At 41.5% G+C, this 23,203-nt stretch overlaps 1 protein-coding gene across 1 annotated transcript; it reads right to left on the bottom strand.

The window, feature by feature from the left end:
* Window positions 1-225: 225 nt before the first annotated feature.
* On the bottom strand, window positions 226-22,346 carry SLC35B3 (solute carrier family 35 member B3). The gene is made up of 10 exons (XM_083747393.1): window positions 22,160-22,346; window positions 16,712-16,967; window positions 14,743-14,864; window positions 13,515-13,669; window positions 11,639-11,746; window positions 7,704-7,801; window positions 6,826-6,918; window positions 6,244-6,355; window positions 2,869-2,938; window positions 226-1,305 (listed from the first exon to the last, which is right to left on the bottom strand). Exons 2-10 carry the CDS (start codon window positions 16,910-16,912, stop codon window positions 1,155-1,157), a joined length of 1,110 nt encoding a protein of 369 aa, XP_083603519.1. The 5' UTR covers window positions 16,913-16,967; window positions 22,160-22,346; the 3' UTR covers window positions 226-1,154.
* Window positions 22,347-23,203: the final 857 nt, after the last annotated feature.

Here is a 23,203-nt window from a genome sequence, read left to right as displayed (position 1 = left end):
TGAATATCTGTATACAGTATAGAAGTGACTGTAACAGCTCATGAGATTATAAACCAATGTCAGGATTGCCTTTATTTTTCAGTTGCAACCCAAGGAAGTGAAAACCGGGATTATGTGCAGCATTCAGCACCCCGAGAATTTTCATATTTGTTTAAAAGAAACTTCTAGCTCTATATAGTTCCCCATGATTTGCATAAGCAAAAGGAAGAATGTAAAACAAGCAAATACACACATGTGCAGAATTTATTCATGTTGCGGAATTCAGCTTTTCATGGCACAGAATTTGTTAAAGTGCACAGTATAGAAAGCGCTCCACTGAACGAGCCCATTTCTAAGCTAATTACAATATGCAATAATCAAAGTAATCCATCCTCCACTCTTTTAGCTACTTTCCTAGGTCCCACTCATTTCATTACAATATGGAGAGGTAGCAAGGAAATGAGTTGTCCGGTGCATTAAGACCTTCTTGATACTTTAATGTGAAGGATCATTCCTTACGAATCAACGAGAGAGAGAAAATGCATAGACAGGGGGCTGGTTCCTTTAAACGTGTCTCAAAGCCATCCACTTGAAGAGAATTTCATTTTGCTTTTTCCTTCAGAAGAAAACCTTCAATACCAAAAACAATGGGAATAGAAGCTTTAAGACTTTTTTCTTTTAAAAAATCAAAAATAAAAAAGTTATGGCATAATAATTAAAACCTCGTCGGCTTAACCTTTCAGTTTAGTCAATCAGGTTCTGATTAGTTTCTATCTTGTTTCAAAACAGCGTTACATTTAAATAAACTGATCCCAACAATAAAACACAAAGACCCACTTGATTTCAAGAGCAGCAGCAATTAAAATGCCCAAATTAATCACACACGCCCTCTCCTATGTGCCCTATTTGGAGTGAAGATTTCAACAGCTCACACAAGAACCACTGTCCCTCAGAGCCCATTATCCAGACCAGGCCCCCACACAGGATGAGACCCGAGAGCTTCCAAGAGAGGGTTTTCACAGAGACGCTGATGTTCGCCATCTGCAAGTCGACGAAATGCCTTTGACTCCTTTGGTTTTAGTGTCATTCCCTTTGGAAAACGAGTCAGCTGGAGACTATTGCAATGGAGTAACAGCAACAAACAGTCCAGCGCAACACACGGCGCAAGCCACTGTCTACACCGTTTGGGACAACGTCCTTGTCTGTTTTTCTTCGGTACATTTATTCCAAAGACTGCGCACTGAAGGGAGTCTGAGTTTATCCATGTTCTTGCTGTAAACATTGAGGAATATACCAAGGACAACCAGCAAGCCTGACCACACGTACCTAAAATGGAGAAAGAAGGGTGGAACAACACATTAGCAACTGTATTTATGTATGGCAAGGGTCTTGTAGGAAGTAAAGCGGTAGTCCCAGAATTTAAAATTGAATTTGTAAAGGGGTGGAGGAATATGGTAGACCGAAAAAAATAGCTTCCATAAGTATTCATCTGCCTCGGTAGAGCTGAGACTCTTAATGTCAGGGCTGTGGGTCAAGCCACATGTTGGGCAAAAGATTCATGCATTGCAGGGGGCTGGACCAGATGGCCCTTGCGGTCCCTTCCAACTCTATGATTCTAGGATTTATAATGCATCTTCTAATTTCCATATAGCAAGACGGGTTTGTATTGCCTCCGAAACCAAGGTTTCCATTTATTTCACAAGTCAGTTCACTGCTATTACAAAATGTGCGTTTTCCAAATTTCGTGAGTGCTAGGACATGTTTTTGCTCTAAAAATTGGGTGAACACTTTGCTGTTATACCTATAAAGGTTTATTCTTAGTGACAATAAGCACTGCCTGCCTTCTGAGCATCCCAACTTCTGTGTATGGGTCCTGGAAGGAAGGATGCCACACACAAAAAAAGAGGCAGCTCCCTATGGGGGGGCGGCCTCTTCAGCTACATCTCTGTATGGAGAGTGATTGAGCGCCCCCCCCTCCCAATCATACTTGGTGGAGAGGTGGGACAACATTATCAACCCTGGTGAAGACTGATTAGGGGATAAGAAGAAGAAGATACCCTGCCTTTCACTCCCCTTAAGGAGTCTCAAAGCGGCTAACAAACTCCTTTCCCTTCCTCCCCCACAACAAACACTCTGTGAGGTGAGTGGGGCTGAGAGACTTCAGAGAAGTGTGACTAGCCCAAGGTCACCCAGCAGCTGCATGTGGAAGAGCCGAGATGCGAACCCAGTTCACCAGATTACTAGTCCACCGCTCTTAACCACTACACCATGCTGGCTCCCGAACACATAACAAAGCACACATCTTCTTTGGGTGGGGCCTTAATTCATTTTAAAAGTCTGTTTATGTTTGTGATGGCATATCATTTTGGGGTTTCTGCCAAACAATGTAACAACCTCCCATTTATAGTCATGTAAAATTAAGTTATCCAAGTGCCCCTTAGTTCTGTTCTTGCTTCTGTTCTTCATGTCTTAAGCTCATGCACCCCACAAGAGTCAAGGACGCAACAAAAACAGAAATCCCACTGTGGGTGTAGCAAAGCATAGGCTTGCTTATGGGGTGTAGTGGCTAGAATACAGGATTAGGACTTGGGAGACCAGAGTTCAAATCCCCACTTGACCAGGAAGTTCAGTGATCTTGGGCCAGTCACTAACCCTCAACATCATTGTGAGGACAATATGGAGAATGGGAGAGCCATCTATGCTGCCTTGGGCTCCATGGAGGAAAGGTGGGATACAAGTGGAAAATAATTAATAAATAAAAAATCCCTGCAGGTGCGCCATAAATTATCAAAAAATTTTATAGGATGCGTTCGGTGATTACATTTAAATCACAACATTATATACATTAGGTGTATTAATTAAAGTCAATACGTGTAGATGGATACTTACTGGAATGTAAATGGCTTTGCAAAAAACAGAAAAGAAAGTACAATTGTCATTGCTTTTCTTCCTGTTGTGACTGAAGGAAAACAAGTCTGTTAAAACATTAGTTCCATCCCAACTAAAATACAGCTTCAATGCACCAGAACAGAAGCATCATGCAAAGGATGGCAAACGCGGTAATCACAACCTCACGCCTTACTGCAGCTTGCATTTACTTGCAATAGACTGACATCATGGCCCCCAATACAGAGAAAGTTAGCTGCACTTCAGCTCCATCAAAATGAATGGCACTTAAGTTAGGTATTACCAACTTATTCTACTGTTTTCACATCTGATTTTTTACTAATCTTCTCTGGATTTAGAGGGCTGGTGGCCACATGGGTGCTGCTTTACATCTGCCACAGTGTGCGGTCTATGTAACGGCAAAGCATCAAGGTAAAGCTATTCCAATAATAACTTTATCAACATTCACCAGGCTGCAGTCACAATATAAAAACCATAACCCTTTTCTTAAAAAAGAGACACACAAAAAATCTGCTTGATCTAGAGCTCTGATCCAATGCTGGAAGAAAGCTCTCATTGCAGGCTCTCTCAGCTAGCATGATGATGTGCAATGCTTGAAGGTGCTTCTAAAGGGGTCTCAAATTTTTGGGATACATGGTCGCCCAGAGGTGGTGAAGAAAAGGAACCAGAGAGAACAAAATCATTGCATGGGATCTCTTGTGTCTAACTACATAACACGGGTTTTAAATTTGTGGATCAGTCAGCAAAAGGTTTAGTTGCTTAATCAATGGGGAACCAATTTTAATTGACAAGAGTACATTGTCATTGGTGAGGTTTCCAGTTATGCTTTATGCTTGTTTTGATCATGATTTATAACTGCAATAGGGATTTTTTTTTAAAAAAAATGCATTAAAGGTAGTTTGCCTAACTGTGTGTGGTAAGGTTTGGTTCTATAATACAGTGGTACCTCGGGTTACATATGCTTCAGGTTACATACGCTTCAGGTTACAGACTCCACTAACCCAGAAATAGTGCTTCAGGTTAAGAACTTTGCTTCAGGATGAGAACAGAAATCGTGCTCTGGCAGCGCGGCGGCAGTAGGAGGCCCCATTAGCTAAAGTGGTGCTTCAGGTTAAGAACAGTTTCAGGTTAAGTATGGACCTCTGGAATGAATTAAGTACTTAACCCGAGGTACCACTGTAAACTGCAAGTCTCTTCCTTCCTTCAGTATCTCAAAATGGCACCTACTGTCTAACCAATTCAACTGATTAACTGGGAAAAAGGCAGATGATCAATCTATCAACTGGATCAGTTGCTCTAATAAATCTTGCAGCATTGCTGGCTGGTTACTACAGCTCCAGCCCACGGTAAGCTCCTCGTCCACAGCACCTTTAGGCATCTATACACCCAAGCAGACTTCACAGGGTCTATGACTGTGCATGCTGGAATTCCCCTGCAGGCACAACAAGGTCAGCAAATTATGTTGCTCAGGCTGCCTGTCAGTCTTCGGCTTGAGCAGAAGATTTTGTAGTTATGAAGCCTTTTTTATAGGGCGTCTTATCAGCCTTTCACCATACCGTATATCTGTCTCATTCTGCCACAATCCCCTGCAATGAAATAATATGCAGCAGTAACACAGAACTTTCCCCCCCTTCTTCTTCAATGGATAGCCAAAGCACTTCTTTATGGATGTGTTAAATATTTTATTCCCATTTTATAAAAAATGAAAAATGGAGGCACGAGAAGGTGAAGTGATTTGTCCAAGGTTATTCGGGTGTTTGCTGCTAGAATGAAAAGGGGAGCCTGACTTTAATTGGGGAGGAGGAGACTGTTCCTCCTATTTATGCAATTTTTTAAAATAAAAAAGCATCGTTTTTCCACGTCTCTTAACTGCATTTACCTAATGGCAGGACTCAATGAAGGCCGACAATTGAGCAGCCTAAGCTCACACTTTAGCTGCTGTGGTATAAAAGTGGAGACTTGTATAGCTGCCAAAACTGCATCCTCTGCTGGACAAATGGAAAAGTAATATGCAGCACTGGCCTGTGTGCCATTTAAACAACTATACTGCAGCATGCTTGGCGCTGGCACCAGTCAAAGTGACCACAACAGCCTTCAGAAACCACCAGGCAGATGGCAACCCTTTCTATCCTTGCTGACACACTCCTCTCTAAATGGGTTTGCATATACAGCTGCTTCCAGGGAAGGCTTAGGACCAAGACCCTAGTGCAGAAATTAGAGATCCTGTGGCTCTTCTAGATGTGTCTGGACCTCACCTCCCATGAGCCCTGACCATTGGCCATGCCAGCGGGGGCTGATGGAGGCTTGGAGCCCAACCACTTGGAGGTGGGGGGTAAATGATCCTTTTCACCTTCTCTGTCCTAGTGCAGACACAGACTCCTTGCCTGGTGGACCTAAAGATGCCTGGAAATGTTTCCAGGGGAGTGGAAACATGCCCCCCCCCGCTGGACTATAGGGTACAAGGCCGAACGACCCATCTCCTCATCAGTGCAACAGTAGGCTATCTGTCCAATGTGGATCATTTGATCATTCTCCCCAAGTCTACTATGCTGTCAGGGAAAATTCTTGGATGTGGATTTAAAGTAAGGCAACATATGCTTCTAAGATTAGCCCCAGAAGTCAGTTTGATGTATTTTTCTAAAATAAATTTTATTAAGGTTTATAGAGAAAAAGATAAAGCTTAATATCTTATTCCCCCCCTTTTTTTTAACCAAACCAAGACTTTTATCTGCTTGATAGATGGGTCTAGGATCCTTCTAGAGCTTCCCACCCCACCCTCTTTCTAAGGTTAATATTTGGTCCCGCCCACCACCAAATTATTTCCAGTATTGATTTTGAGAACGTATTTGTCATGCCTGTATAACTGAGTAGTGAATGTAATGCTTTAATGCTACTGAATTGACAGAATTCTTATTCGTATATAATTGGAATCCTGTTGAAGTAAGGAAAAATGAAAGACACTCCCCCCCTCCCCAATTTACAGTCAAGGAGCTTAGAGATGTTATAATTTAATCATTTCTTTTTCTCTACCTCATTTGCTTTTATACACATTTCTTTTCCATTTAATACATATCTGCCGTGCATTTTTGAATTGCAAATGTGTGGAAGGTGACATTTACCTCTGCTGCAATGATCTATGTATTTGCGCAAGCAGTCTGGTCGGTGGAAGCATTGGATCAAAACAAAAAAAGCGGTACGTATCTAAGACACGCTAGCCCTCACCACATGAACCCATTAAACCATTCACAGAACAAAAGAACAGGAGACGGAGCAGAAATAATGTACAAGCTTTATCCCAAATCAGGATTTTTTATTCAATTCTTCTATTAAAAAATGAACTAAAAAAATGAACTGTACCTGTCACAGCTAAAAGTGCTCCAAAGATTTTAATCAGGGCTAGGACAAAAGAGATTCCAAAATAGCCAGTCAAGGAGAACAAGAATGCGTAGCCGTATGTTTGAACTGGGTGCTGCAGGAACAAGACAAAATATTAAACGGAGGAAGATGCAAAACAAACCCCGAGGTACTGCAAAATGAAATAAATGCCTTTAATCAACTGCCCGAACCAAAATAACAAAATCTTAAATCATTCACGATTTTATTTATTCTTATTGGAAAATTGAGGAAAGTCATAATGAAATGATAAAAAAATTACTCCTGGACTTTTTGAAGAATAAAAGTAATTTACCCAAGTCAATGGATCAAAGAATCAACTTTAATGCACATTTGTTTGTTTGTTTGTTTATTGCAGTATAATAAACAACCAACTCATAAGAAAAGTATCAAGTGCAGTGAAAATCATCAATGCATCATAAAAAAAAGTTCAAGCAGGAATGCAAAGCCTCGTAATGTGATTTGGTCAAAAATAATCTAAAAGCACATGAATGGGGGGGGGGGGGGGGGGAAATCACACTTTTTTAATGGAAAAAAAATATTTACCTTTGAGCAAAATGTTACTGCAGGGGTTAAGCCACTAGTGCATGTCAGTCCCAATAAAATATACAGGAAACCTATTGAATAGGAATACAAAACCTGGAATAGTTACAAAAACAAATTATTTTAATCTTGTGGTATTTTTAAAATGCCATATATATTGTGCGCTCTATTAGCACATCTCTTTGCTGGAAGAATGTAATCTCTTTTGAAAGTTACGTTTTTCAAGTATAATACAGGCAATAACCTCAGATATTAGCTTCTGAGTGACTTGCTTGATAAACACGCCTCAAATGGCAATTGATATACACTTACAAGGTGATTCTCTGGTTAACAGATCTGCCGTTTTATACAGCCTTGTTCTGAGTGATAGTTACAGTTATCATGAATTAAATGGCAATTGCGTGCATTGGCCTTACCCAAGTTGTACAGCAGTAGTTGTTGGTTGTGAAGACAAATCTTTTAATTTTTAATAAAACTCTGTCTGAAGTTGCACTCCGGTCTCTTATTTTTAAATTCACAATTTCTCTTGCCATTAACTTAGGCCAGAGCAACAAATGTTTACTATTGGCAACAACCAGACAGGACTATTCCTGTACAGGCAACCCTCCATTTACGTGGGGGTTATGTTTCGAGGTACCGTACACTAAAGTGAAATCGCGTATATTTGAAACACCATTGACAAAGCCTAAAAACACTCTGTTCTGCCTCTGCCTCACCCCATTCCTCAATGTTTTTGTGATGTTTTCAAGTCACTTCTGGGTTCAGTGCAATGCACATTTTTTAATCGTGGCTGACCGACTTAAAATAGTAGACAGAAATAGAACAGAACTCCACCCCACAGCTCCCATAACTGAATGAAATTATAGAAGGGGAACATTTACCATTTCAGAGTTGGAGCCATTGTGCAACTTCATAGCCTTTTCCTGCACGTTTCCTATAATGGCGTCTGCACAGAGGGCAAGGGATATAAGGACCACACCTTCAAGGAATCAGAAAAGGACATAACATAAAATAAAGCAATAGACGCATACTCTAGCATCATGGATAAAATTCACTGTTGCACTAAGGCAATTGTTCTGTCAGTGCAAACGTTTTTGCTCGCCAGATCAAACTCTCTCTCCTCCTCACCAAAACTGGAATTGTCTCATTTGTGCAAGTGGGATGCCACAAATAAATATTGCCCATGGTTCTCCTGGTGTAGACCTATTGGAGTCATAGGTGCGAACTTCCTGGGGCCCTGAGTGCCTGAGCGCCCACAAAGTTCCCCATGAAGGGGCCGAGCACCCACAAAATTCTGTGCCAGGGCCATGGGGCCAATTTGGCACTCCTGATTGGAGTTTAGCAAACAGGGGTTATACATTCTCTTATTCTCTGCACTATTAAAATCTGTGTAAGACCTGCTTTTTACATATGATGCAAAGAACAACACAAAAGCAACCATATTCTCCATTTTGAGGGTGGGGGGAAGGAGAAGGGAAGACAAACATTTAGAGGAATATACTTTGCAATATATATTCTTTCCAGATAGCAAAGAAAGCAACAACTGCTTGACATACAACAACATTTAAACATTTTAAATCAATCAAATCAATTAATTAATAAATAAAATTAACAGAATCTGTATTGCTGCATATTTAGGCTTATTGTATTTCCCCATTTTTACACAACATCGCCTACCATGTTCTTCAATACTATTAAAAGAGCCTTAAATCTAATTTTCCAGTCTTTGATGGACACAATATGGGTGATACTGTTCACACAGCTGATACTTTAAATTCACTCAGTTTTTATGTTTCTAACATTTGTATCAGCAAAAATTACAAGTTCCGTTTAACCTCAAAGCTCAGTTTTGTCTCCTTGGGCAAAAGCTGTCACATGTAAATAGATTTGCCCTTGACAATGTGAATGTTTAAAGAATTTTGATTAAATTATGCAACTCAAGAAATGCTTCAGCTAAGAATAATACAAGCTTGAGTGTAAATGCTTCCACAACAATTTGATTATAAACTAGTGAAAGGAAATCTAATATTATTTAGTGACCAGGAATAGGGCTGCATGCACTGCAAGGCAAGTTAAGAACTTGACATTGTGACTGACTTATGAAAACTTTATTTCAGCACAATGACAGCAAAACATTTTGCTCGAGACACATAATTTTTTAGCAGGACCCAAGGCAAATTTGAACACAACGGCCGTACTGGGATGTCAACAAAACCATAGCTTAGTGATGAGATCAAGCTGCCTTCTGTGCTCCTTGCTCACACAATTACAAAGAAGAGTTTTGAAGCGTTTGCTTAGGTTTGATATTGACTTGTGATGTTAACATTAGCCACCGTTGACAACGCCATAAGCCACAGTTAAGCAGAAACAAAATTGAACAGTTCTGAATTCCTTGTGGAGGAGGGACAAAGGGCAGAGTTTAACCTCAAGGCTTGTTTTGATTTGTTCATATCATGCTAAACTATAAGTCGGTACAAGGGTGGATAACCTTTAGGTTCTTCATATTCCCCCACTTTTGACAAGTGGGCATCTCCATCCACCATCAGGTGAGTTATCCCACACACCTGTTAAAGGTGGTCCACAGGGTTGCGGGAAAATAGTGACTTCACGGCACTACACAAGGTTTGCACAGTGTTTCAAAGTGCTGCCGACCAGCAGGCTTAAACTCCATCGCCCATCAGCTGAGAGGGAGGGAATTCAAGGCTGCTTTCTGTGGGGATAAGTTGCATGCACAGGTTCCCAGTGGATAACTTCTGCAGCCAAACCAAGCAGGCTTGAACTCGCCACCTATCAGCCGAGGAACTTGGTCAAGTAGCTGAATCAGCTGCCACTCTACCTGCCCCACACATGACACTGGGGGCCAGGTAGGTGCCATTTAAGGGGAATGATCTGGTGGGTCGTATTTGGCCCACAGACTGGTGGTTGCCCAACCCTGGCTTTACTGTGACATCTGAACTGGCAGACTGAATTTCCTGCTGTAGTGTAAACGTTATTTGTCCTACACCAGGGGTCAGCAAACTTTCTCAGCAGGGGACCAGACCACTGTCCCTCAGACCTTGTGGGGGGGCGGCCTATATTTTGAAAAAAAATGAGCAAATTCCTATGCCCCACAAATAACCCAGAGATGCATTTTAAATAAAAGCAAACATTCTACTCATGTACTAACACGCTGATTCCCAGACCATCCACAGGCCAGATTTAGAAGGCGATTGGGCCAGATCCAGCCTCCGGGACTTAGTATACCTACCCATGATCTACACCCTACCATCCATGTACACAATACTTTAAAGCACAAGCGAAGAAAGAAAACCAACTCCCTATCTCAAGGGAATTTAAATTTGGACAGTGGCAAAACAGATGAAGGGGGAAGGCAAGGTCAACATAAGAAATATGAGCAAATGCAGTTTACATAAACTTCATTGCAGCTGTGCATAAAGACTGGGGGTTAAAGCAAAAACCTCAGAGAAAAGGGAGGACAGCTGGCACCATCCCTACACGTTCAGGCTACTTTATTGTACGGATCCACGAGTTATATGTTCCTCCTTCCATCTCCTAATGGGTTGACAATTCATTTCTCTTAAGAAAATAATAATACTGATAAAAGTAGAAATATACAAGCCTGTTGCATTACATGCCCAAATTCTGGCAGTAAAGTAAAACCCTGGTTATAATTACTCAGAGTCCTAAACAACATCTCTTTTTTTGTACAGCAAATACACACATGTAGAAACCAGCGGTAATATTAAGCACTGAAGGAAAGTGATGGCTTTACATAGATTTTTTTTTTGAAACAGACATATGGGATCAGCTTTGCCCTCAAAGTGCATAGTCTCCTGCTTCATTAAGTATGCATCTTGTAAAGGTCGTGGAGTTCGACTGCTATTCAGCAAAGGGTTCTGCTTTGCAGAACTCATTTTCCTGTCTTTTTAGTTTTTATTTTCCACATTGAAAATTGCATGCGAAAGTATATTCCCAGGCTGACTGCAAGTGAAGTATTGAATAATCAGGAAAAGTCTAATTTAAAATTGAAATTTTAATTAAAAAATAAAGCTAGGATGCAATATGGAAAAGTACAGCATTCTGTTATATTGCGAGCAGAATGCAAAGGGGTATATGGCTGGCTGGCATTCCTTCAGGGGAATGGGTTCCAAACCTTACCTCTTCAACCATTATGAAAACAGCTTTTTCTTTTTCTTTGGTAAAATCAACAAGGAGGTTCTCCTTCACAATAATAAATAATAATCATAATTTATTATTTATAACCCTCCCATCTGGCTGGGCTTCCCCAGCCACTCTGGGTGGCTTCCAACCAAATATTAAAATACAGTAATGCTCAACCATTAAAAGCTTCCCTAAACAAGGCTGCCTTCAGATGTCGTCTAAAAGTCTGGTAGTTGTTGTTCTCTTTGACATCTGGTGGGAGGGCGTTCCACAGGGAGGGCGCAACCACCGAGAAGGCCCTCTGCCTGGTTCCCTGTAACTAGGCTTCTCGCAGCGAGGGAACCGCCAGAAGGCCCTCGGCGCTGGACCTCAGTGTCTGGGTAGAACGATGGGGGTGGAGACACTCCTTCAGATATACTGGACCGAGAAGCTCTACAGAAATTTTCTCGGTGGCTCTTAGGGCACAGTCCTAATCCTAGATCCACTGGGATGAGAGAGTTAGGACATGGCAGATCTCCAGCTCAGCCAAGCAGGTTCCCAGCTCAGCTATGCCACTGTATGTCCCCCAGCCTGGCTCCGCTGGAGATATGCCAGTTTTCTTCTCCAAAAACACATCAATTCCTATCAGAGTACGATTTTCCATTAAAGATTTTACCTGTTAAGTCAAAATTCGGTGCAATGGTGCTGTCAGCTAGAGTAAACCATATTAAGCCCAAGCTCATACACACTGCAGCAGAAACGTCCGCAATATTGTAACGTTTTCCTGTGCAGGAAAAAAGGGAGAAGTTGACACCATGCAATGATGGAAGATTTAATTCTTCAGTTCATTTGGTACTGAGTACACAGCAAGTAAATAAATATTCAATTCACCGCCTAACTCAAGTTCTTGGGGCCAAATCCTAAATCTCATTATCAACCTTGTTGCTGTTTGAGCATGGTCTTTTTCCACACTGGTGCAGTAACATATATAATAAAAAGAACCAATGGAAAACATGGATGGAGTTACACTCTGGCGTTTGGGAGCCCAGAGTGTACAGTCACACCTTGGATCCTGAACGCCCTGGAACACAGACGTTTTGGCTCCCAAACGCCGCAGACCCGGAAGTGATTGCTCTGGTTTTCGAACCTTCTTTTGGAATCTGAACGTCCAACAGGGCTTCCGATTGGCTGCAGGAACTTCCTGCAGCCAATGAGATGCCGCGCTTTGGTTTCCAAATGTTTTGAAAGTTGAACAGGCTTCCGGAACAGATTTCATTCGACTTCCAAGGTACAACTTTACTGGCATGAGAAGCATCCTTTGTCTCCATGGTACGTACATTTGCTGGACTGTTGTGTGACGTAGCAATGCAGAGGCAGCAACCATGCCACTGGAGGAGCATATGAACCAGCCCTCGGTGGCAATATCCTGACACCTAGTATCCAAATAGGTGGCCTACAGATACATTTTCTGCCAGTTGAAACTTTTTAACATATAGTTTTGTAACAACGTCTAAAATCTTGGGGCATGTGGATACTGAAATTTTGCAGGTGGTATGTTTCACCTCCCATTCTAGATGCTTCAAAGGTATTAAGAAGTGTTGAGCCTAGACTGTTCAGTTTAACCGGTAAAGAGGATTTCAAGTCTGAAATCAATCTCTGAAATCTAACTTCATTATCATTAAGTAAACCAACAATTATTACTACTGTTCTCAGCTGTTTCACTTCATAACCAAATTCAAAAAAACTAGCCAGCTGCACTCACTAAAAGCAACAAGAATGCCAATTCCAAGGGCGGTTTTCCTAGGTTTCCCATAGAGTAAAAATAACCCGTATAAGTGAGCCTCTCTCCATCAAATGAAAGCAGTAGCTCCTTGGGGATTTCATGAACGGAGTTAGTAGATAAATTATTCTAGGCTCAGGCAAGAATGTCAAACTTTTTCAAAGTGAAGCCACCACCACGAACCTCCCCAAAAGCATTAACAAGACTGAACCATGCAGTGTTAACTTTTATTCAGTGGCTGAGTTGTAGCATGATCAGCACAAAAAATGAAGGCTCTGTTCATATCCTTAAAGAAACACAAAGACTGACTTACTTGCCTCTCCTCCCCAAAAATAATTCAACACAATAGAATTACACCCACTTTCACCAAACGGGGTGTGTGGGTGTGGGTGTGTGTGGGTGAGAGAGAGAGAGAGAGAGAGAGAGAGTGTATTGGAGGACTATAGGTTCTCAAGAGACACTCAATGCAAGTTCAGATAATAATTCTGCCTCAATTACCAGCTATTTACATTTTGGACAGTCTAAATCAGGAATGCATCAAAAATACTTTCCCAATCACATTCTAAGATTCTCCATCCTACAAGCTGCAAGTTTTGTTTTGATTCATTTTGGTTATTGACTCAAATTTAAAATCAATCCAGGATTTCAAAGTAACTTAAGACCTCTATAGGGAGGCAATGGATAGAGAGGGTTTAGGGAATAAACCACTGCTGGGTCTTTACAAGTTTATTTTCTGAAATGAATAGCATTCAATAGCAAGAATAAGGCATACCTTGTATAAAGACTCCTCCTATCATAACTGGGATCAGTTTACAGCACTTGAAGATTACTTGTGTAGGATAATTCAGATATCCCAAGGAGGTGTTTGATAAACCCATTGTACCCACTGTTAGAAAAGCTATTATCATGTAGGTTTTGCCTGGGATCCTGGAAAATATAAATGAAGCTCTTTATTGGGGAGCAAATGTCAACACTAAAAGAGAGGCTTTAATATTGTGGCAAGTAAAGATTAATAACCAAACTGGTGACTTTTCATGGAATTCAAATTAGTGCTGAAATCTGAATTCATTTTTTATTTAATTAGATATAATAAACCAGAAAACTTAACTACTGTATTATCATTTACTGCCACTATGTTGGCGATTTATTCTATTTTACAACAGAAGATATAAAAGCATATTTCATGCCTTTCATTCATTGCCCTACACAGACATGCAGAATACAACATATTCTGTACCAATCAGTGGGATTAATCCAAAATAACTATATCCTGAGAATACTGACTTTCCTGTAGGTTCAGATAATATAAAACCTCAAACCCCTGAGCTCTACTTACTATACAGCCCTAGAAAAAAATACCCAAAGAAGAGTTGGGATATGAACAGCCCACATTATTTTATGAGCGGCCTTTGGATTGAACTGGAAGGCTCCTCTTTCAGGTCTTCCAGATTTCAGGAGTAACTTCTCAGGAGTTACTGGATGGGAGATCTGTGATCAGAATGGTCTGCTTCATGCATGGAAGTCCCCATACAGTCCGTTGGATCCTAGCCTTTTTGCAGGAGTTTCCATTGTAACACGACTCAAATATTTCAGAAACTCGGGAATCAGCTGACATCTAGCATGTGATGTGAACAGATTATAAAAGCCACAAAGAAAAATGATTCTCTTTTTCAGTATAAAATAAACGAGAAATGTATGCATCTGTTGCTATGTTTTTATTAATTTTAAAATTTGTGCCAATTAAGTGATCTTAAAGTACCTCCCCACATTAAGAGGGGAGGGAGAGAAATTCAATGCTCATTTTTCATTGGGCTGACAGCTCCACAAGTCAACACCATGGGCATTGTCATGGAATCTCACTAAATCAGACAAAATGTTTAGAAATAATATTTGACTGATTCCTGCCCCAATTCAACTTCACAAATTTCTGGTTAAATAGTTAATCAAATTTAACCCACATAATAATCTAAAAAAGTAAGACTATATAGATAATATCATACCGTCTCCTTTTGTCCTGAATAAGCTGTAGTTCTATGAGTCCAAAAATGGAATAAAACCCAAATTGCACTAATGTAAGATACCACCCAAAGGGTTTAAAACCTTCCACTGAAAATATCAGTTCCTGGAAGAGGGAAAACAGAGAAACATATTTAAAACATTGCCTATGTGACCATGTTGTATATTTTTAACTTTTAAAATTAGACTTACTCAGAAATTTGCTTTAACATTTTTTTTGCCTCCCAACTTAAAAATATTGAACAGAATTATCATTAGCTTAATGAATCTGGCTAACCATCCTGTCAAGTTAAGACTTGGTATTAATTTGAATACTCTTTCTGACTTGTTTTTAATTCATGTACTTTGTTTTTGAACATCAGTGTGAAAAGCAAGCACCAGCATTAGATATCCTATTTTGTTGGCACATTGGGTGGGCTTTAAATTCAGAGAAACGTCCCCTTCATCTACTCACCTCTTGTGCAAGACTCCAGCATCACATAAGTACATAAGGAAAACCCTACTTGATGAGTCCATCTAGGCCTGCCTTCCATTTCCAAGACTGATGAGACAAATAAGGCCCACTTTCAACACTTTGCTCCTCAGCATCTAGATTCAGACCGCTTCCTAACATGGAGCTTCCATTTGGCTATCATGTAGCCATTTATGTCTCTGGACTTCTAAGTTATTGGCCATTGCTATCATTGCTGTAGAGAATTTCCTGTATGATTTATGCATTGTGTTCTTTGTTTAGTCCATCCTGACTCTTATCAACCTGTTTCCTTGGGTGATCCCAATTTCTAGTGTTATAAGAGAATTTTCTTTGTCCTTCCTCTACACCATTCATAACATTATAAACTCCTATCATGCCCTCCATCCCCTAGTCATATTTCCCCCCTCAACTACAAAGCATTAAATCATTTTAAACTTTACTAAGATGGTAAGGCCATCTGAGGGCCTTCTTAGTAGTGGCACCCGCCCTGTGGAATGCCCTCCCATCAGATATCAAAAACCAATTATATGACCTTTGAAGGCAGGAAGCTTTTAATGTCTTAGGTCTCGTGTGTTCTTTTATATTCTGTTGGAAGCTACCCTGAGTGGTGGCAGGGGTAACCCAGTTAAATGGGTGGGGTAAAAGTAATAAATTATTATTATTATTATTTTCATTACCCTTTGCTGCACCTTTTCCCAGCCGATGGTATATTTTTTAGAGATGTGGCAACCAGAACAGTACACATTATTGAGTGTGTTATTCATATCAATCTGTTATGGGCACATTTTACTGGTGTTTTCTTTTAAGTCTCTTTCCCTAATAATCTCAGACATGGCTCTGGGAGATTTTACTGAAGCTGCATACCCATTTGATGTTTCCATTCCATACACCAAGATTCCCAAATCTAATTCTTGTTATTCACGGCTGGTTCAGACCCCATCACTGTGTATGTGAAGACAGGACAACAGGTCCCAAGTTGTGTCTTGCCAGCTGAAGCTAAGATCTGGGTCCGGCTAGATGGAAGACACCTCGTGGTTCTACTGCCCTCAAGACATTCAGGATGATGGTAGTCTGGGAGAGGACATTCTCACCAACAGCGCTTAAATTGTGGAACTGCCTCCCCGAAGAGGTGTTGTGTGTGGCATCTCCACTATATTGTTTATATGCTTTCTGTTGTATGATGAAGACACACCTTTTCACCCTGGACTTTGACAACTGACACTTCGACATTTTTAGGACCCATCCTATTCTTGTGGCTGTAATTTGTTTTAAGCTTTTTTCGATAATTGCATTTTCAGGCTGCTGTGGCCTTTCATGACAACTTTGGGTGACGGACAGGTAATAAATTAAGTAACAGTAGAAAATAAGCCCTCATATCTGCATCAAGCCACTACAGATTACAATAGAATTTTATTGAGTAATACATTATTCTGAAGAAGAAAACACAAACATTACCATAAGAAGTGAATTACAACACTTACCTGCAGATATCCATAAATAAGATAAAACAGAAAGACTCCAGAAATGCAAATGAAAAACTGGGTAGCCTTGTTAAATTTGCTGAGATTAATGCCAAGGACAACTACATCATCTACTGATTTGATGTGTGGCGACATAGCTTGGGACTTTGAAGGTACGCTGATAGAAACATACTTCCGAGAGGAATTGAATTTCAGATCCATGATTCCTAGCTTGCTGCATTCGGTGGCGATGAAATCTTTGATGTTTGTTTGAAAGCTGGAAGAAACAAGTTTAGACTGAATCATGACAGCATTCAAATGAAAACCACACAGTCCCACATTCCAAGCACAATTTTAATTTCCATTGAATCAATCTTCTTAGATTGATATCCTTGTGGAAGGATTTTTTAAAATTCCATTATTATGGAAACCACCATGCCAACCAAGTAAACAAGCATGCACCATTCTTTCTATATGACTAAAATCTCTGATCCGGATTCTACAGAGGCAAAAGAATTAACATAAGACTGACTATAGATAGGGAATTTGACAATTCCCAATTTTGTTGGCTAAACTCGACACAGTTGCTTAAAAATCAAGCTTCAACAAATGTGAAACCAGCACACTTCTTTTTGAAATTGAAGCACACCCACCTTGGATTCGCTAAAAAAGTGGGGGTAGATTTAAGATCAGTTATACTTTTTGCTGCATCAGCCATCTTTCTGTTAAAATACACTTGCAGCAGGAGCATCCCATGTCCCTCCATAGATGCTGGATAGAGAGAGTTCCCTGCTCTGCTACTATAAAATGGTAATCTTAATTTGTGAAACCAAAACGATGTGTGCATTCTCATCTCTGAGTACAGGATAAACAATGAGAATTTAAACATTGTTGTATGCTACCTTTCTTGCAAGGTGTCTTGAGTAAAAGAAACAGGTTAGAAAGTAAGGAACTATATATGCAATAAAAAATGTATTTATTAAACAGAATGCCTAGCTGGATTTGTCAGTCATACACTGCTTCAAAACACTTAATACAGTAATTGCTAACTGTGTTACACGACAGGTTTTTTTCTGTTTTGCACCTTCAGGCTAAACATACTGTTCAGTCAATGCTCTCTAAAAGTTCCTATCAGCAGCTTAGCTAGAAGTTAGTAATTAATTTTCATTTGCCTGGATATACTAGTAAAATGCAACTTTATGCATTTGGGGATTACCTATGGAAGTATCCCCTTTATAGTTGTTTGTGGTAAGTGTTTCTCCACCTGAGAGAGCCTTTCCCCAATAAAATGGATCCAAGTGGAGACTGTGTGTATTCAGCGTGTGTTGACATCACAATGCTTATAAACTGAATGCATTACCGCTCTACTTATTCCTCCCCATGCTTTTTCCTTTCTTTTTCCCAGAGTTAAGATCACAAGTTGCCAGAAAAATCCTCAGCTGTTCTTTCAAAAACAAGGAACACCAAGCTTTTCATTTGCGGATGTGTTAAACTGACAGCTGCCATTGATGATTAAATAATGGATCTCTTGAAATGAGCACACATCTTATTAGAACATGTATCAACACATTTACTCTCCCCCCTCCCCAAATCTTTCTTCACTTGTCTCCTTTGTCCTTGTCACAAGGATGCTTACTGAAGTCTGGCTAGCAGCTCTTCAAAAACAGATAAATTCTCTGTAAGTGCCAAACTGGGCATAGCTTCAGATTGAAAAAAATCAGAATACCTGTCATCTTGGATGGAGGGTTAAAAATCTTCCAAGTCTGATCACATAATTTTTATAAAAAGTAGAGAAAACATGTTTGGAGATGTGTGTGATAGGAACATACGAAGTTGCCTTAACTGAGTCAGACTGTTGGTACATCTAGCTTGGCATTGTCTACACTGGCAGCAGGTTTTCAGGGTTTCAGAAAGGGTTCTCTTCCAGTCCTATCTAGAAATGTAATCTGGGCCCTTTTGCAAGCAAAGCAGGTGTTCTACCACTGACCCTTGCCCGAGAAGGGTCAACTAATTTATTATGGAAAAGGTGTCCGGCATAGGAATGAACACTTTTCCCTGTGAGAGTTGACCACAAATCACTTCTGTGGCAGGGACTCTGCACAAACTCTGCACCACCTGTTGACAACACGTCTCGGTCACCCTCCTTGGTTACACACATCCCAACTTGTCAACGTCCTTCTTAAAATTGTGGTGTCCAGAATTGGACACAGTATTCCAGATGTGGTCTGACCATGGCAGAATAGAGTGGCGCTATTGCTTCCCTTTATCTGAATGGTATAGTTCTGTTGATGCAGCCTAGAATAGCATTAGCTTTTTTTGCTGCTGCTGCATCAGATATCTAAAGGGCCGTCATGGAAGGTGGGTCAAACTTGTTTTCTCCTGCTCCAGACGATAGGACACAAACCAATGGATTCAAGTTACAAAAAAGGAGATTCTGACTAAACATCAAGAAGAACCTTCTGACAGTAAGAGCTGTTTGACAGTGGAATGGACTTCTTCGGCAGTTGGTGTGTACTCTCTTTTGCTGGAGATTTTTAAGCAGAGGTTGCATGGCCATATGTCATGGGTGCTTTAACTGAGATTCCTGTGTTGAAGGGGGTCCCTTCCAACTTTACAATTTTAAGATTCTATGAAGAGGATGCTAGCTCTTTGTATACTCTGTGTTCTGTCTCTCAGCAACAGGTGAAACATGTTTAAACAGAGATACAATTTCAGCAGGTTTTTTTAAAAAATATTGTTTCTTTTTGTCTTTTGTTGCTTTTGTCGTAAGCTGTTTTGGATGGACATTTGCCCAGAAAAGTGGCAAGAAAATGTTTTGATTAAAAAAAAAACATTCTAAAGAAAACAGAGAGGCATGCAGCTCAGTGGCAACATAAAACTTATTGTCCCAGTGTTTTCCCATATACATATAACAGTCGTTGGTAAGAATGTAAATGTAAGTACAAATGGGTGGTGTAAAGTGCACAAGGGCAAAGAAATCAATACTGGGCTACAATTCTTACTTATTTGAAAGTAATTCTCATAGAACTCAATCTCGCAGGTCATTTCTTAGTGTCTAGGATTGGGCTGCAAGCAAATCTTGAATATGCATGTTCAATTAAAGGTAATTTGGAACGAATGTTTTCCCCAAAATATCCTCCACCATCAAATTAAGAGTTTTATACACACATAGTTCTTATTGGCCTTCCATTGTTACAGGAATGTCTCAATCTGGTGTGGCTATACTGTGGCGAGGCAGAAATGGCTCTAGGATTGCCAAACACATCAACCACGACACAATTCCTTGCTTTAACAGCCGAAAAGAATGTGCCTTTCCCCAACAATAATATGTAGCAGTGGGCATATTTCATTCTGTTACAGTGTTGTTAAAAGGCACAATGGACTGGTTCACAGGTCATGCAATGCCAAACCATGACTTCATGTGAATGCGGTGTGTGTGTGTGTGTCTCCCAGGGAGGAGATCAGAGGCATTTCATTCCTCCAACACTAATGGATCCTGGTGGGTCACACACACTTTGCAAAGGAGCAAACTGTTTTCCTCTTATCTCCGCATCCCCCCTCCCCCCCTTTTTTTGCTCCAATCTTGCTTTGGCACTGTGATTTCAGGTAGAAATTTCAGGGCAAATGTATGGGTGGAAGGAGGCAGGAAAATAACTGGAAGGAAATAGGTTGTTTTCCTCCCCACTTCTTCAACCCGCAAAATGTGTGTGGCCCATTCAGAATCAGCTGGCGGTGGTGCAAACCCAGTTACGCAACAACAGTGACTTGTAAGCGTATCTGCCACTGCTTTGCATCCCATCTTTTCAAAGAAAGAGAAGCTTATTGGTGCTACCTGCTGCTCTCCCGCCCACCGCACCTCCCCAATCCACTCTGACTAGCCCACTTCTCCTTTGACATCTGGCCTTGCCTCCTGCAGCTGCCATACAGCAAGGGTGAGGGAAAGAAAGTCCTATTTTCACCCAACCCTTTCAGAAATAAAAAAGGCACACCTGAATGAGTGGCTGAAGGATGGAGCCCAGGAACCCACCCCACTTTTGCAGAGAGGACATTGCTGCCATGTGGCAGACAGGTGGAGGATAGAGCCACCCAACGGTCTCTCCACCCCTCACAAAATTAAAAAAAAACTAGTTGGTTTGCCTTGCCGCTGCCATGCAGACAGGCAAGGGGTGGTGCTCTTGGTCTTCTCAATCCACAGGAGAAAAGCACCATCTTTTATGCGCTTTGCAGTTTCCTCTCCTTGCACCAGCTTTGGGAAGGGAATGAATTTCTGTCATGAAATTATGAAACAGGAAATGTTAAGTATTGCATAGAAGGCAATATGCACCCTGGTTTCAGAAGTGGCTGCAGAGCTGGCCCAAGACATTTTGCTGCCTGAGGCAAAGCGGCAAATGGTATCTCCGCGGCCAACCTTGCACAGCCAGCCAAGTTATTTTGGTGCCAAGGCAATAATAATAATAATAATAATAATAATAATAATAATAATGACCGTCACTTTCCCACTCAGACAGTAAGAACACAACAACAAATCACAAACCAATTTGCTACCTTTTCATTAAGGCAACTGAAAGCAGCTTCCTCAACTCTTCCCAATAGAAGGGGCAGCCCAAAGCCATTTTGCGCAAGTTACTCTGAGCGTAAGCTACTTATGGGTCAGTGCGCCTGTTTGCCAGGTTGTTAGCTTGAGCGCACCTGGGGGTTGGACTAGATGACCCTAGGGATCCCTTCCAACTCAACAAGTTTATGATTCTACTTTCCTAACCCCAACACTAAATCTAGAATTCCTGATCAGTCAACCTCCCTTTAAGCCCGAAAGGGAAGGTTCACAGAGGTAGCAGCTGGCGAAACCATCTCCAGACTGAAGCCCCCCACCCCTCCTGCCCTTCTCCCCCTTTCCAAATCCCTCCATGGGAAACAGGACTGCAGGGAGGGAGAAGAGCCGCGCCAAAGCAAGACCCGTTTTGTTTCCGTTTCCTTCGGAGCATAAGCCTGAAAATGCAATGCTAAATCCTTTTACACCTTCAAGCAAACAAAATTAACGCGATTCACACTTTTTAAATAAAGAGAGAAATCGCTTCTGTTTCTTTCAGAGCTGAAGCCTAAAAATGCAATGTTTTTAAATGGTTAAAAACAAATGTTGTTTGCAAATAAAAGGTGTGGAAAGGGGGGGGAAGCCTCTGGCTATTAAAGCAGAAGGTTGGTGGTTCGAGGCCACCCAGGGTCGGCGGTGGGAAGGATCGCAGGGGGTTGGACTAGATGACCCTTGGAGGTCCCTTCTGTGATTGTAGGGCAGCCGAGGGAGGAGGAAGCCGCAAGAAGAAACAGCCGCGGACCACCCGTCCCCCCCCCCCCCAGCCAGGCGTGGCTCAGCCTCTCCCTTCCCCGCCCAACTTCGGGAGATGCCCTCCCGGAAGCGGCCCTCCCTCCCTCCCACGCCGCCGCCTCCCCCCCCCCCCGCGCCCATGCCAGTACCTGAACCCGCAGAGGCGGGCTGGATGGGGCCGCGGCGGGGAAGAGGAGCGCAGGCAGCCGGACACCGTCGCTCCGGCCCCCGCCGCCGCCGCCGCTCCCCCTCAAGCGGCCAAAATGGCGGGGAGCGCCGAGCTCATCGAGCCGCCGCGCGTCGGCTTGGTTGCTCGGCGTTCTTGCGGCTCCGCCTGGCGCGGCTTGGAAGCGGCCTTTCAAAGCGGGAGCTGGCGGCGCTGGCGCTGCCTCTGCCTTGCGCGGGCGGGCAGGCGGGCGGGGCAGGTCCGAGCCACGTCGACCCTGCATCGAGCTAGAGATCTTTCCAGGGATCCAGGCGCTGCTCAGGGCATGCTTCCCCTCATCTTTCTCCACCACCTTGTTGTCTAGACTTCTTCAATTTTTTAATGCCTCATATTTTACTACACACACACACACACACACACACACATGCATTAAAATAATTTTTATTACATTTTCTGTTTTACATTTTTAAATACTCATTTTAACATCCTTAAATTATCAGTGATTTCCCTTCTCTTTCCATGGTTCTTTTTGCATATCCTAAATCCCTGCATACTATACAAAAACCAAACCATTCAATATTCCATTATTGTATCCATCAAAACTAATTTACACTTGGATTTAGCTTAATGCTGCCAACGTTTTCAGGTGTACACAATTATTTCTTCTCTGAATGTATGTTCTTATTGTTTTCTTATTCTATATGTTAAGTCTGCAAGCTTAAGTTGCATTTTCTGTCAGCTTAAGTTGCCGTTCTTTGGTTGGGACCTCACTTGTTTTCCATTTTGGGGGCTAACAAAAAAAAGAAAGTTTTTACGATTTTTTATGTGTTGTAAACTGCCCAGAGTGGCTAGGGAAACCCAGCCACATGGGTGAGGTATAAACAACAACAACAACAGCAACAACAACAACAACAATTCAGTCTAGCTCAGTTGGCAGAGTATGAGACTCATAATTTAAGCCCCAAATTGGGCAAAAGTTTCCTTCATTGCAGAGGATTGGACTAGATGGTCCTTGTGGTCCCTTCCA

This window comes from Podarcis gaigeae (genome assembly GCF_964106915.1).
Source record: "Podarcis gaigeae genome assembly, chromosome: 7".
Lineage (NCBI taxonomy): Eukaryota > Metazoa > Chordata > Lepidosauria > Squamata > Lacertidae > Podarcis > Podarcis gaigeae.
This window is presented reverse-complemented; position numbering and strand designations above follow the sequence as displayed.

Excerpts from the sequence above, each read along its gene's own strand:
- SLC35B3 (XM_083747393.1), bottom strand. The coding sequence starts at position 16,912 with ATGGATCTGAAATTCAATTCCTCTCGGAAGTATGTTTCTATCAGCGTA. Across the intron at positions 14,865-16,711 it reads TTATTTATGGATATCTGCAG|GAACTGATATTTTCAGTGGA; the intron begins GTAAGTGTTGTA and ends TCCCTCTTCCAG. Across the intron at positions 11,747-13,514 it reads AGGAGGAGTCTTTATACAAG|GAAAACGTTACAATATTGCG; the intron begins GTATGCCTTATT and ends TTTCCTGCACAG.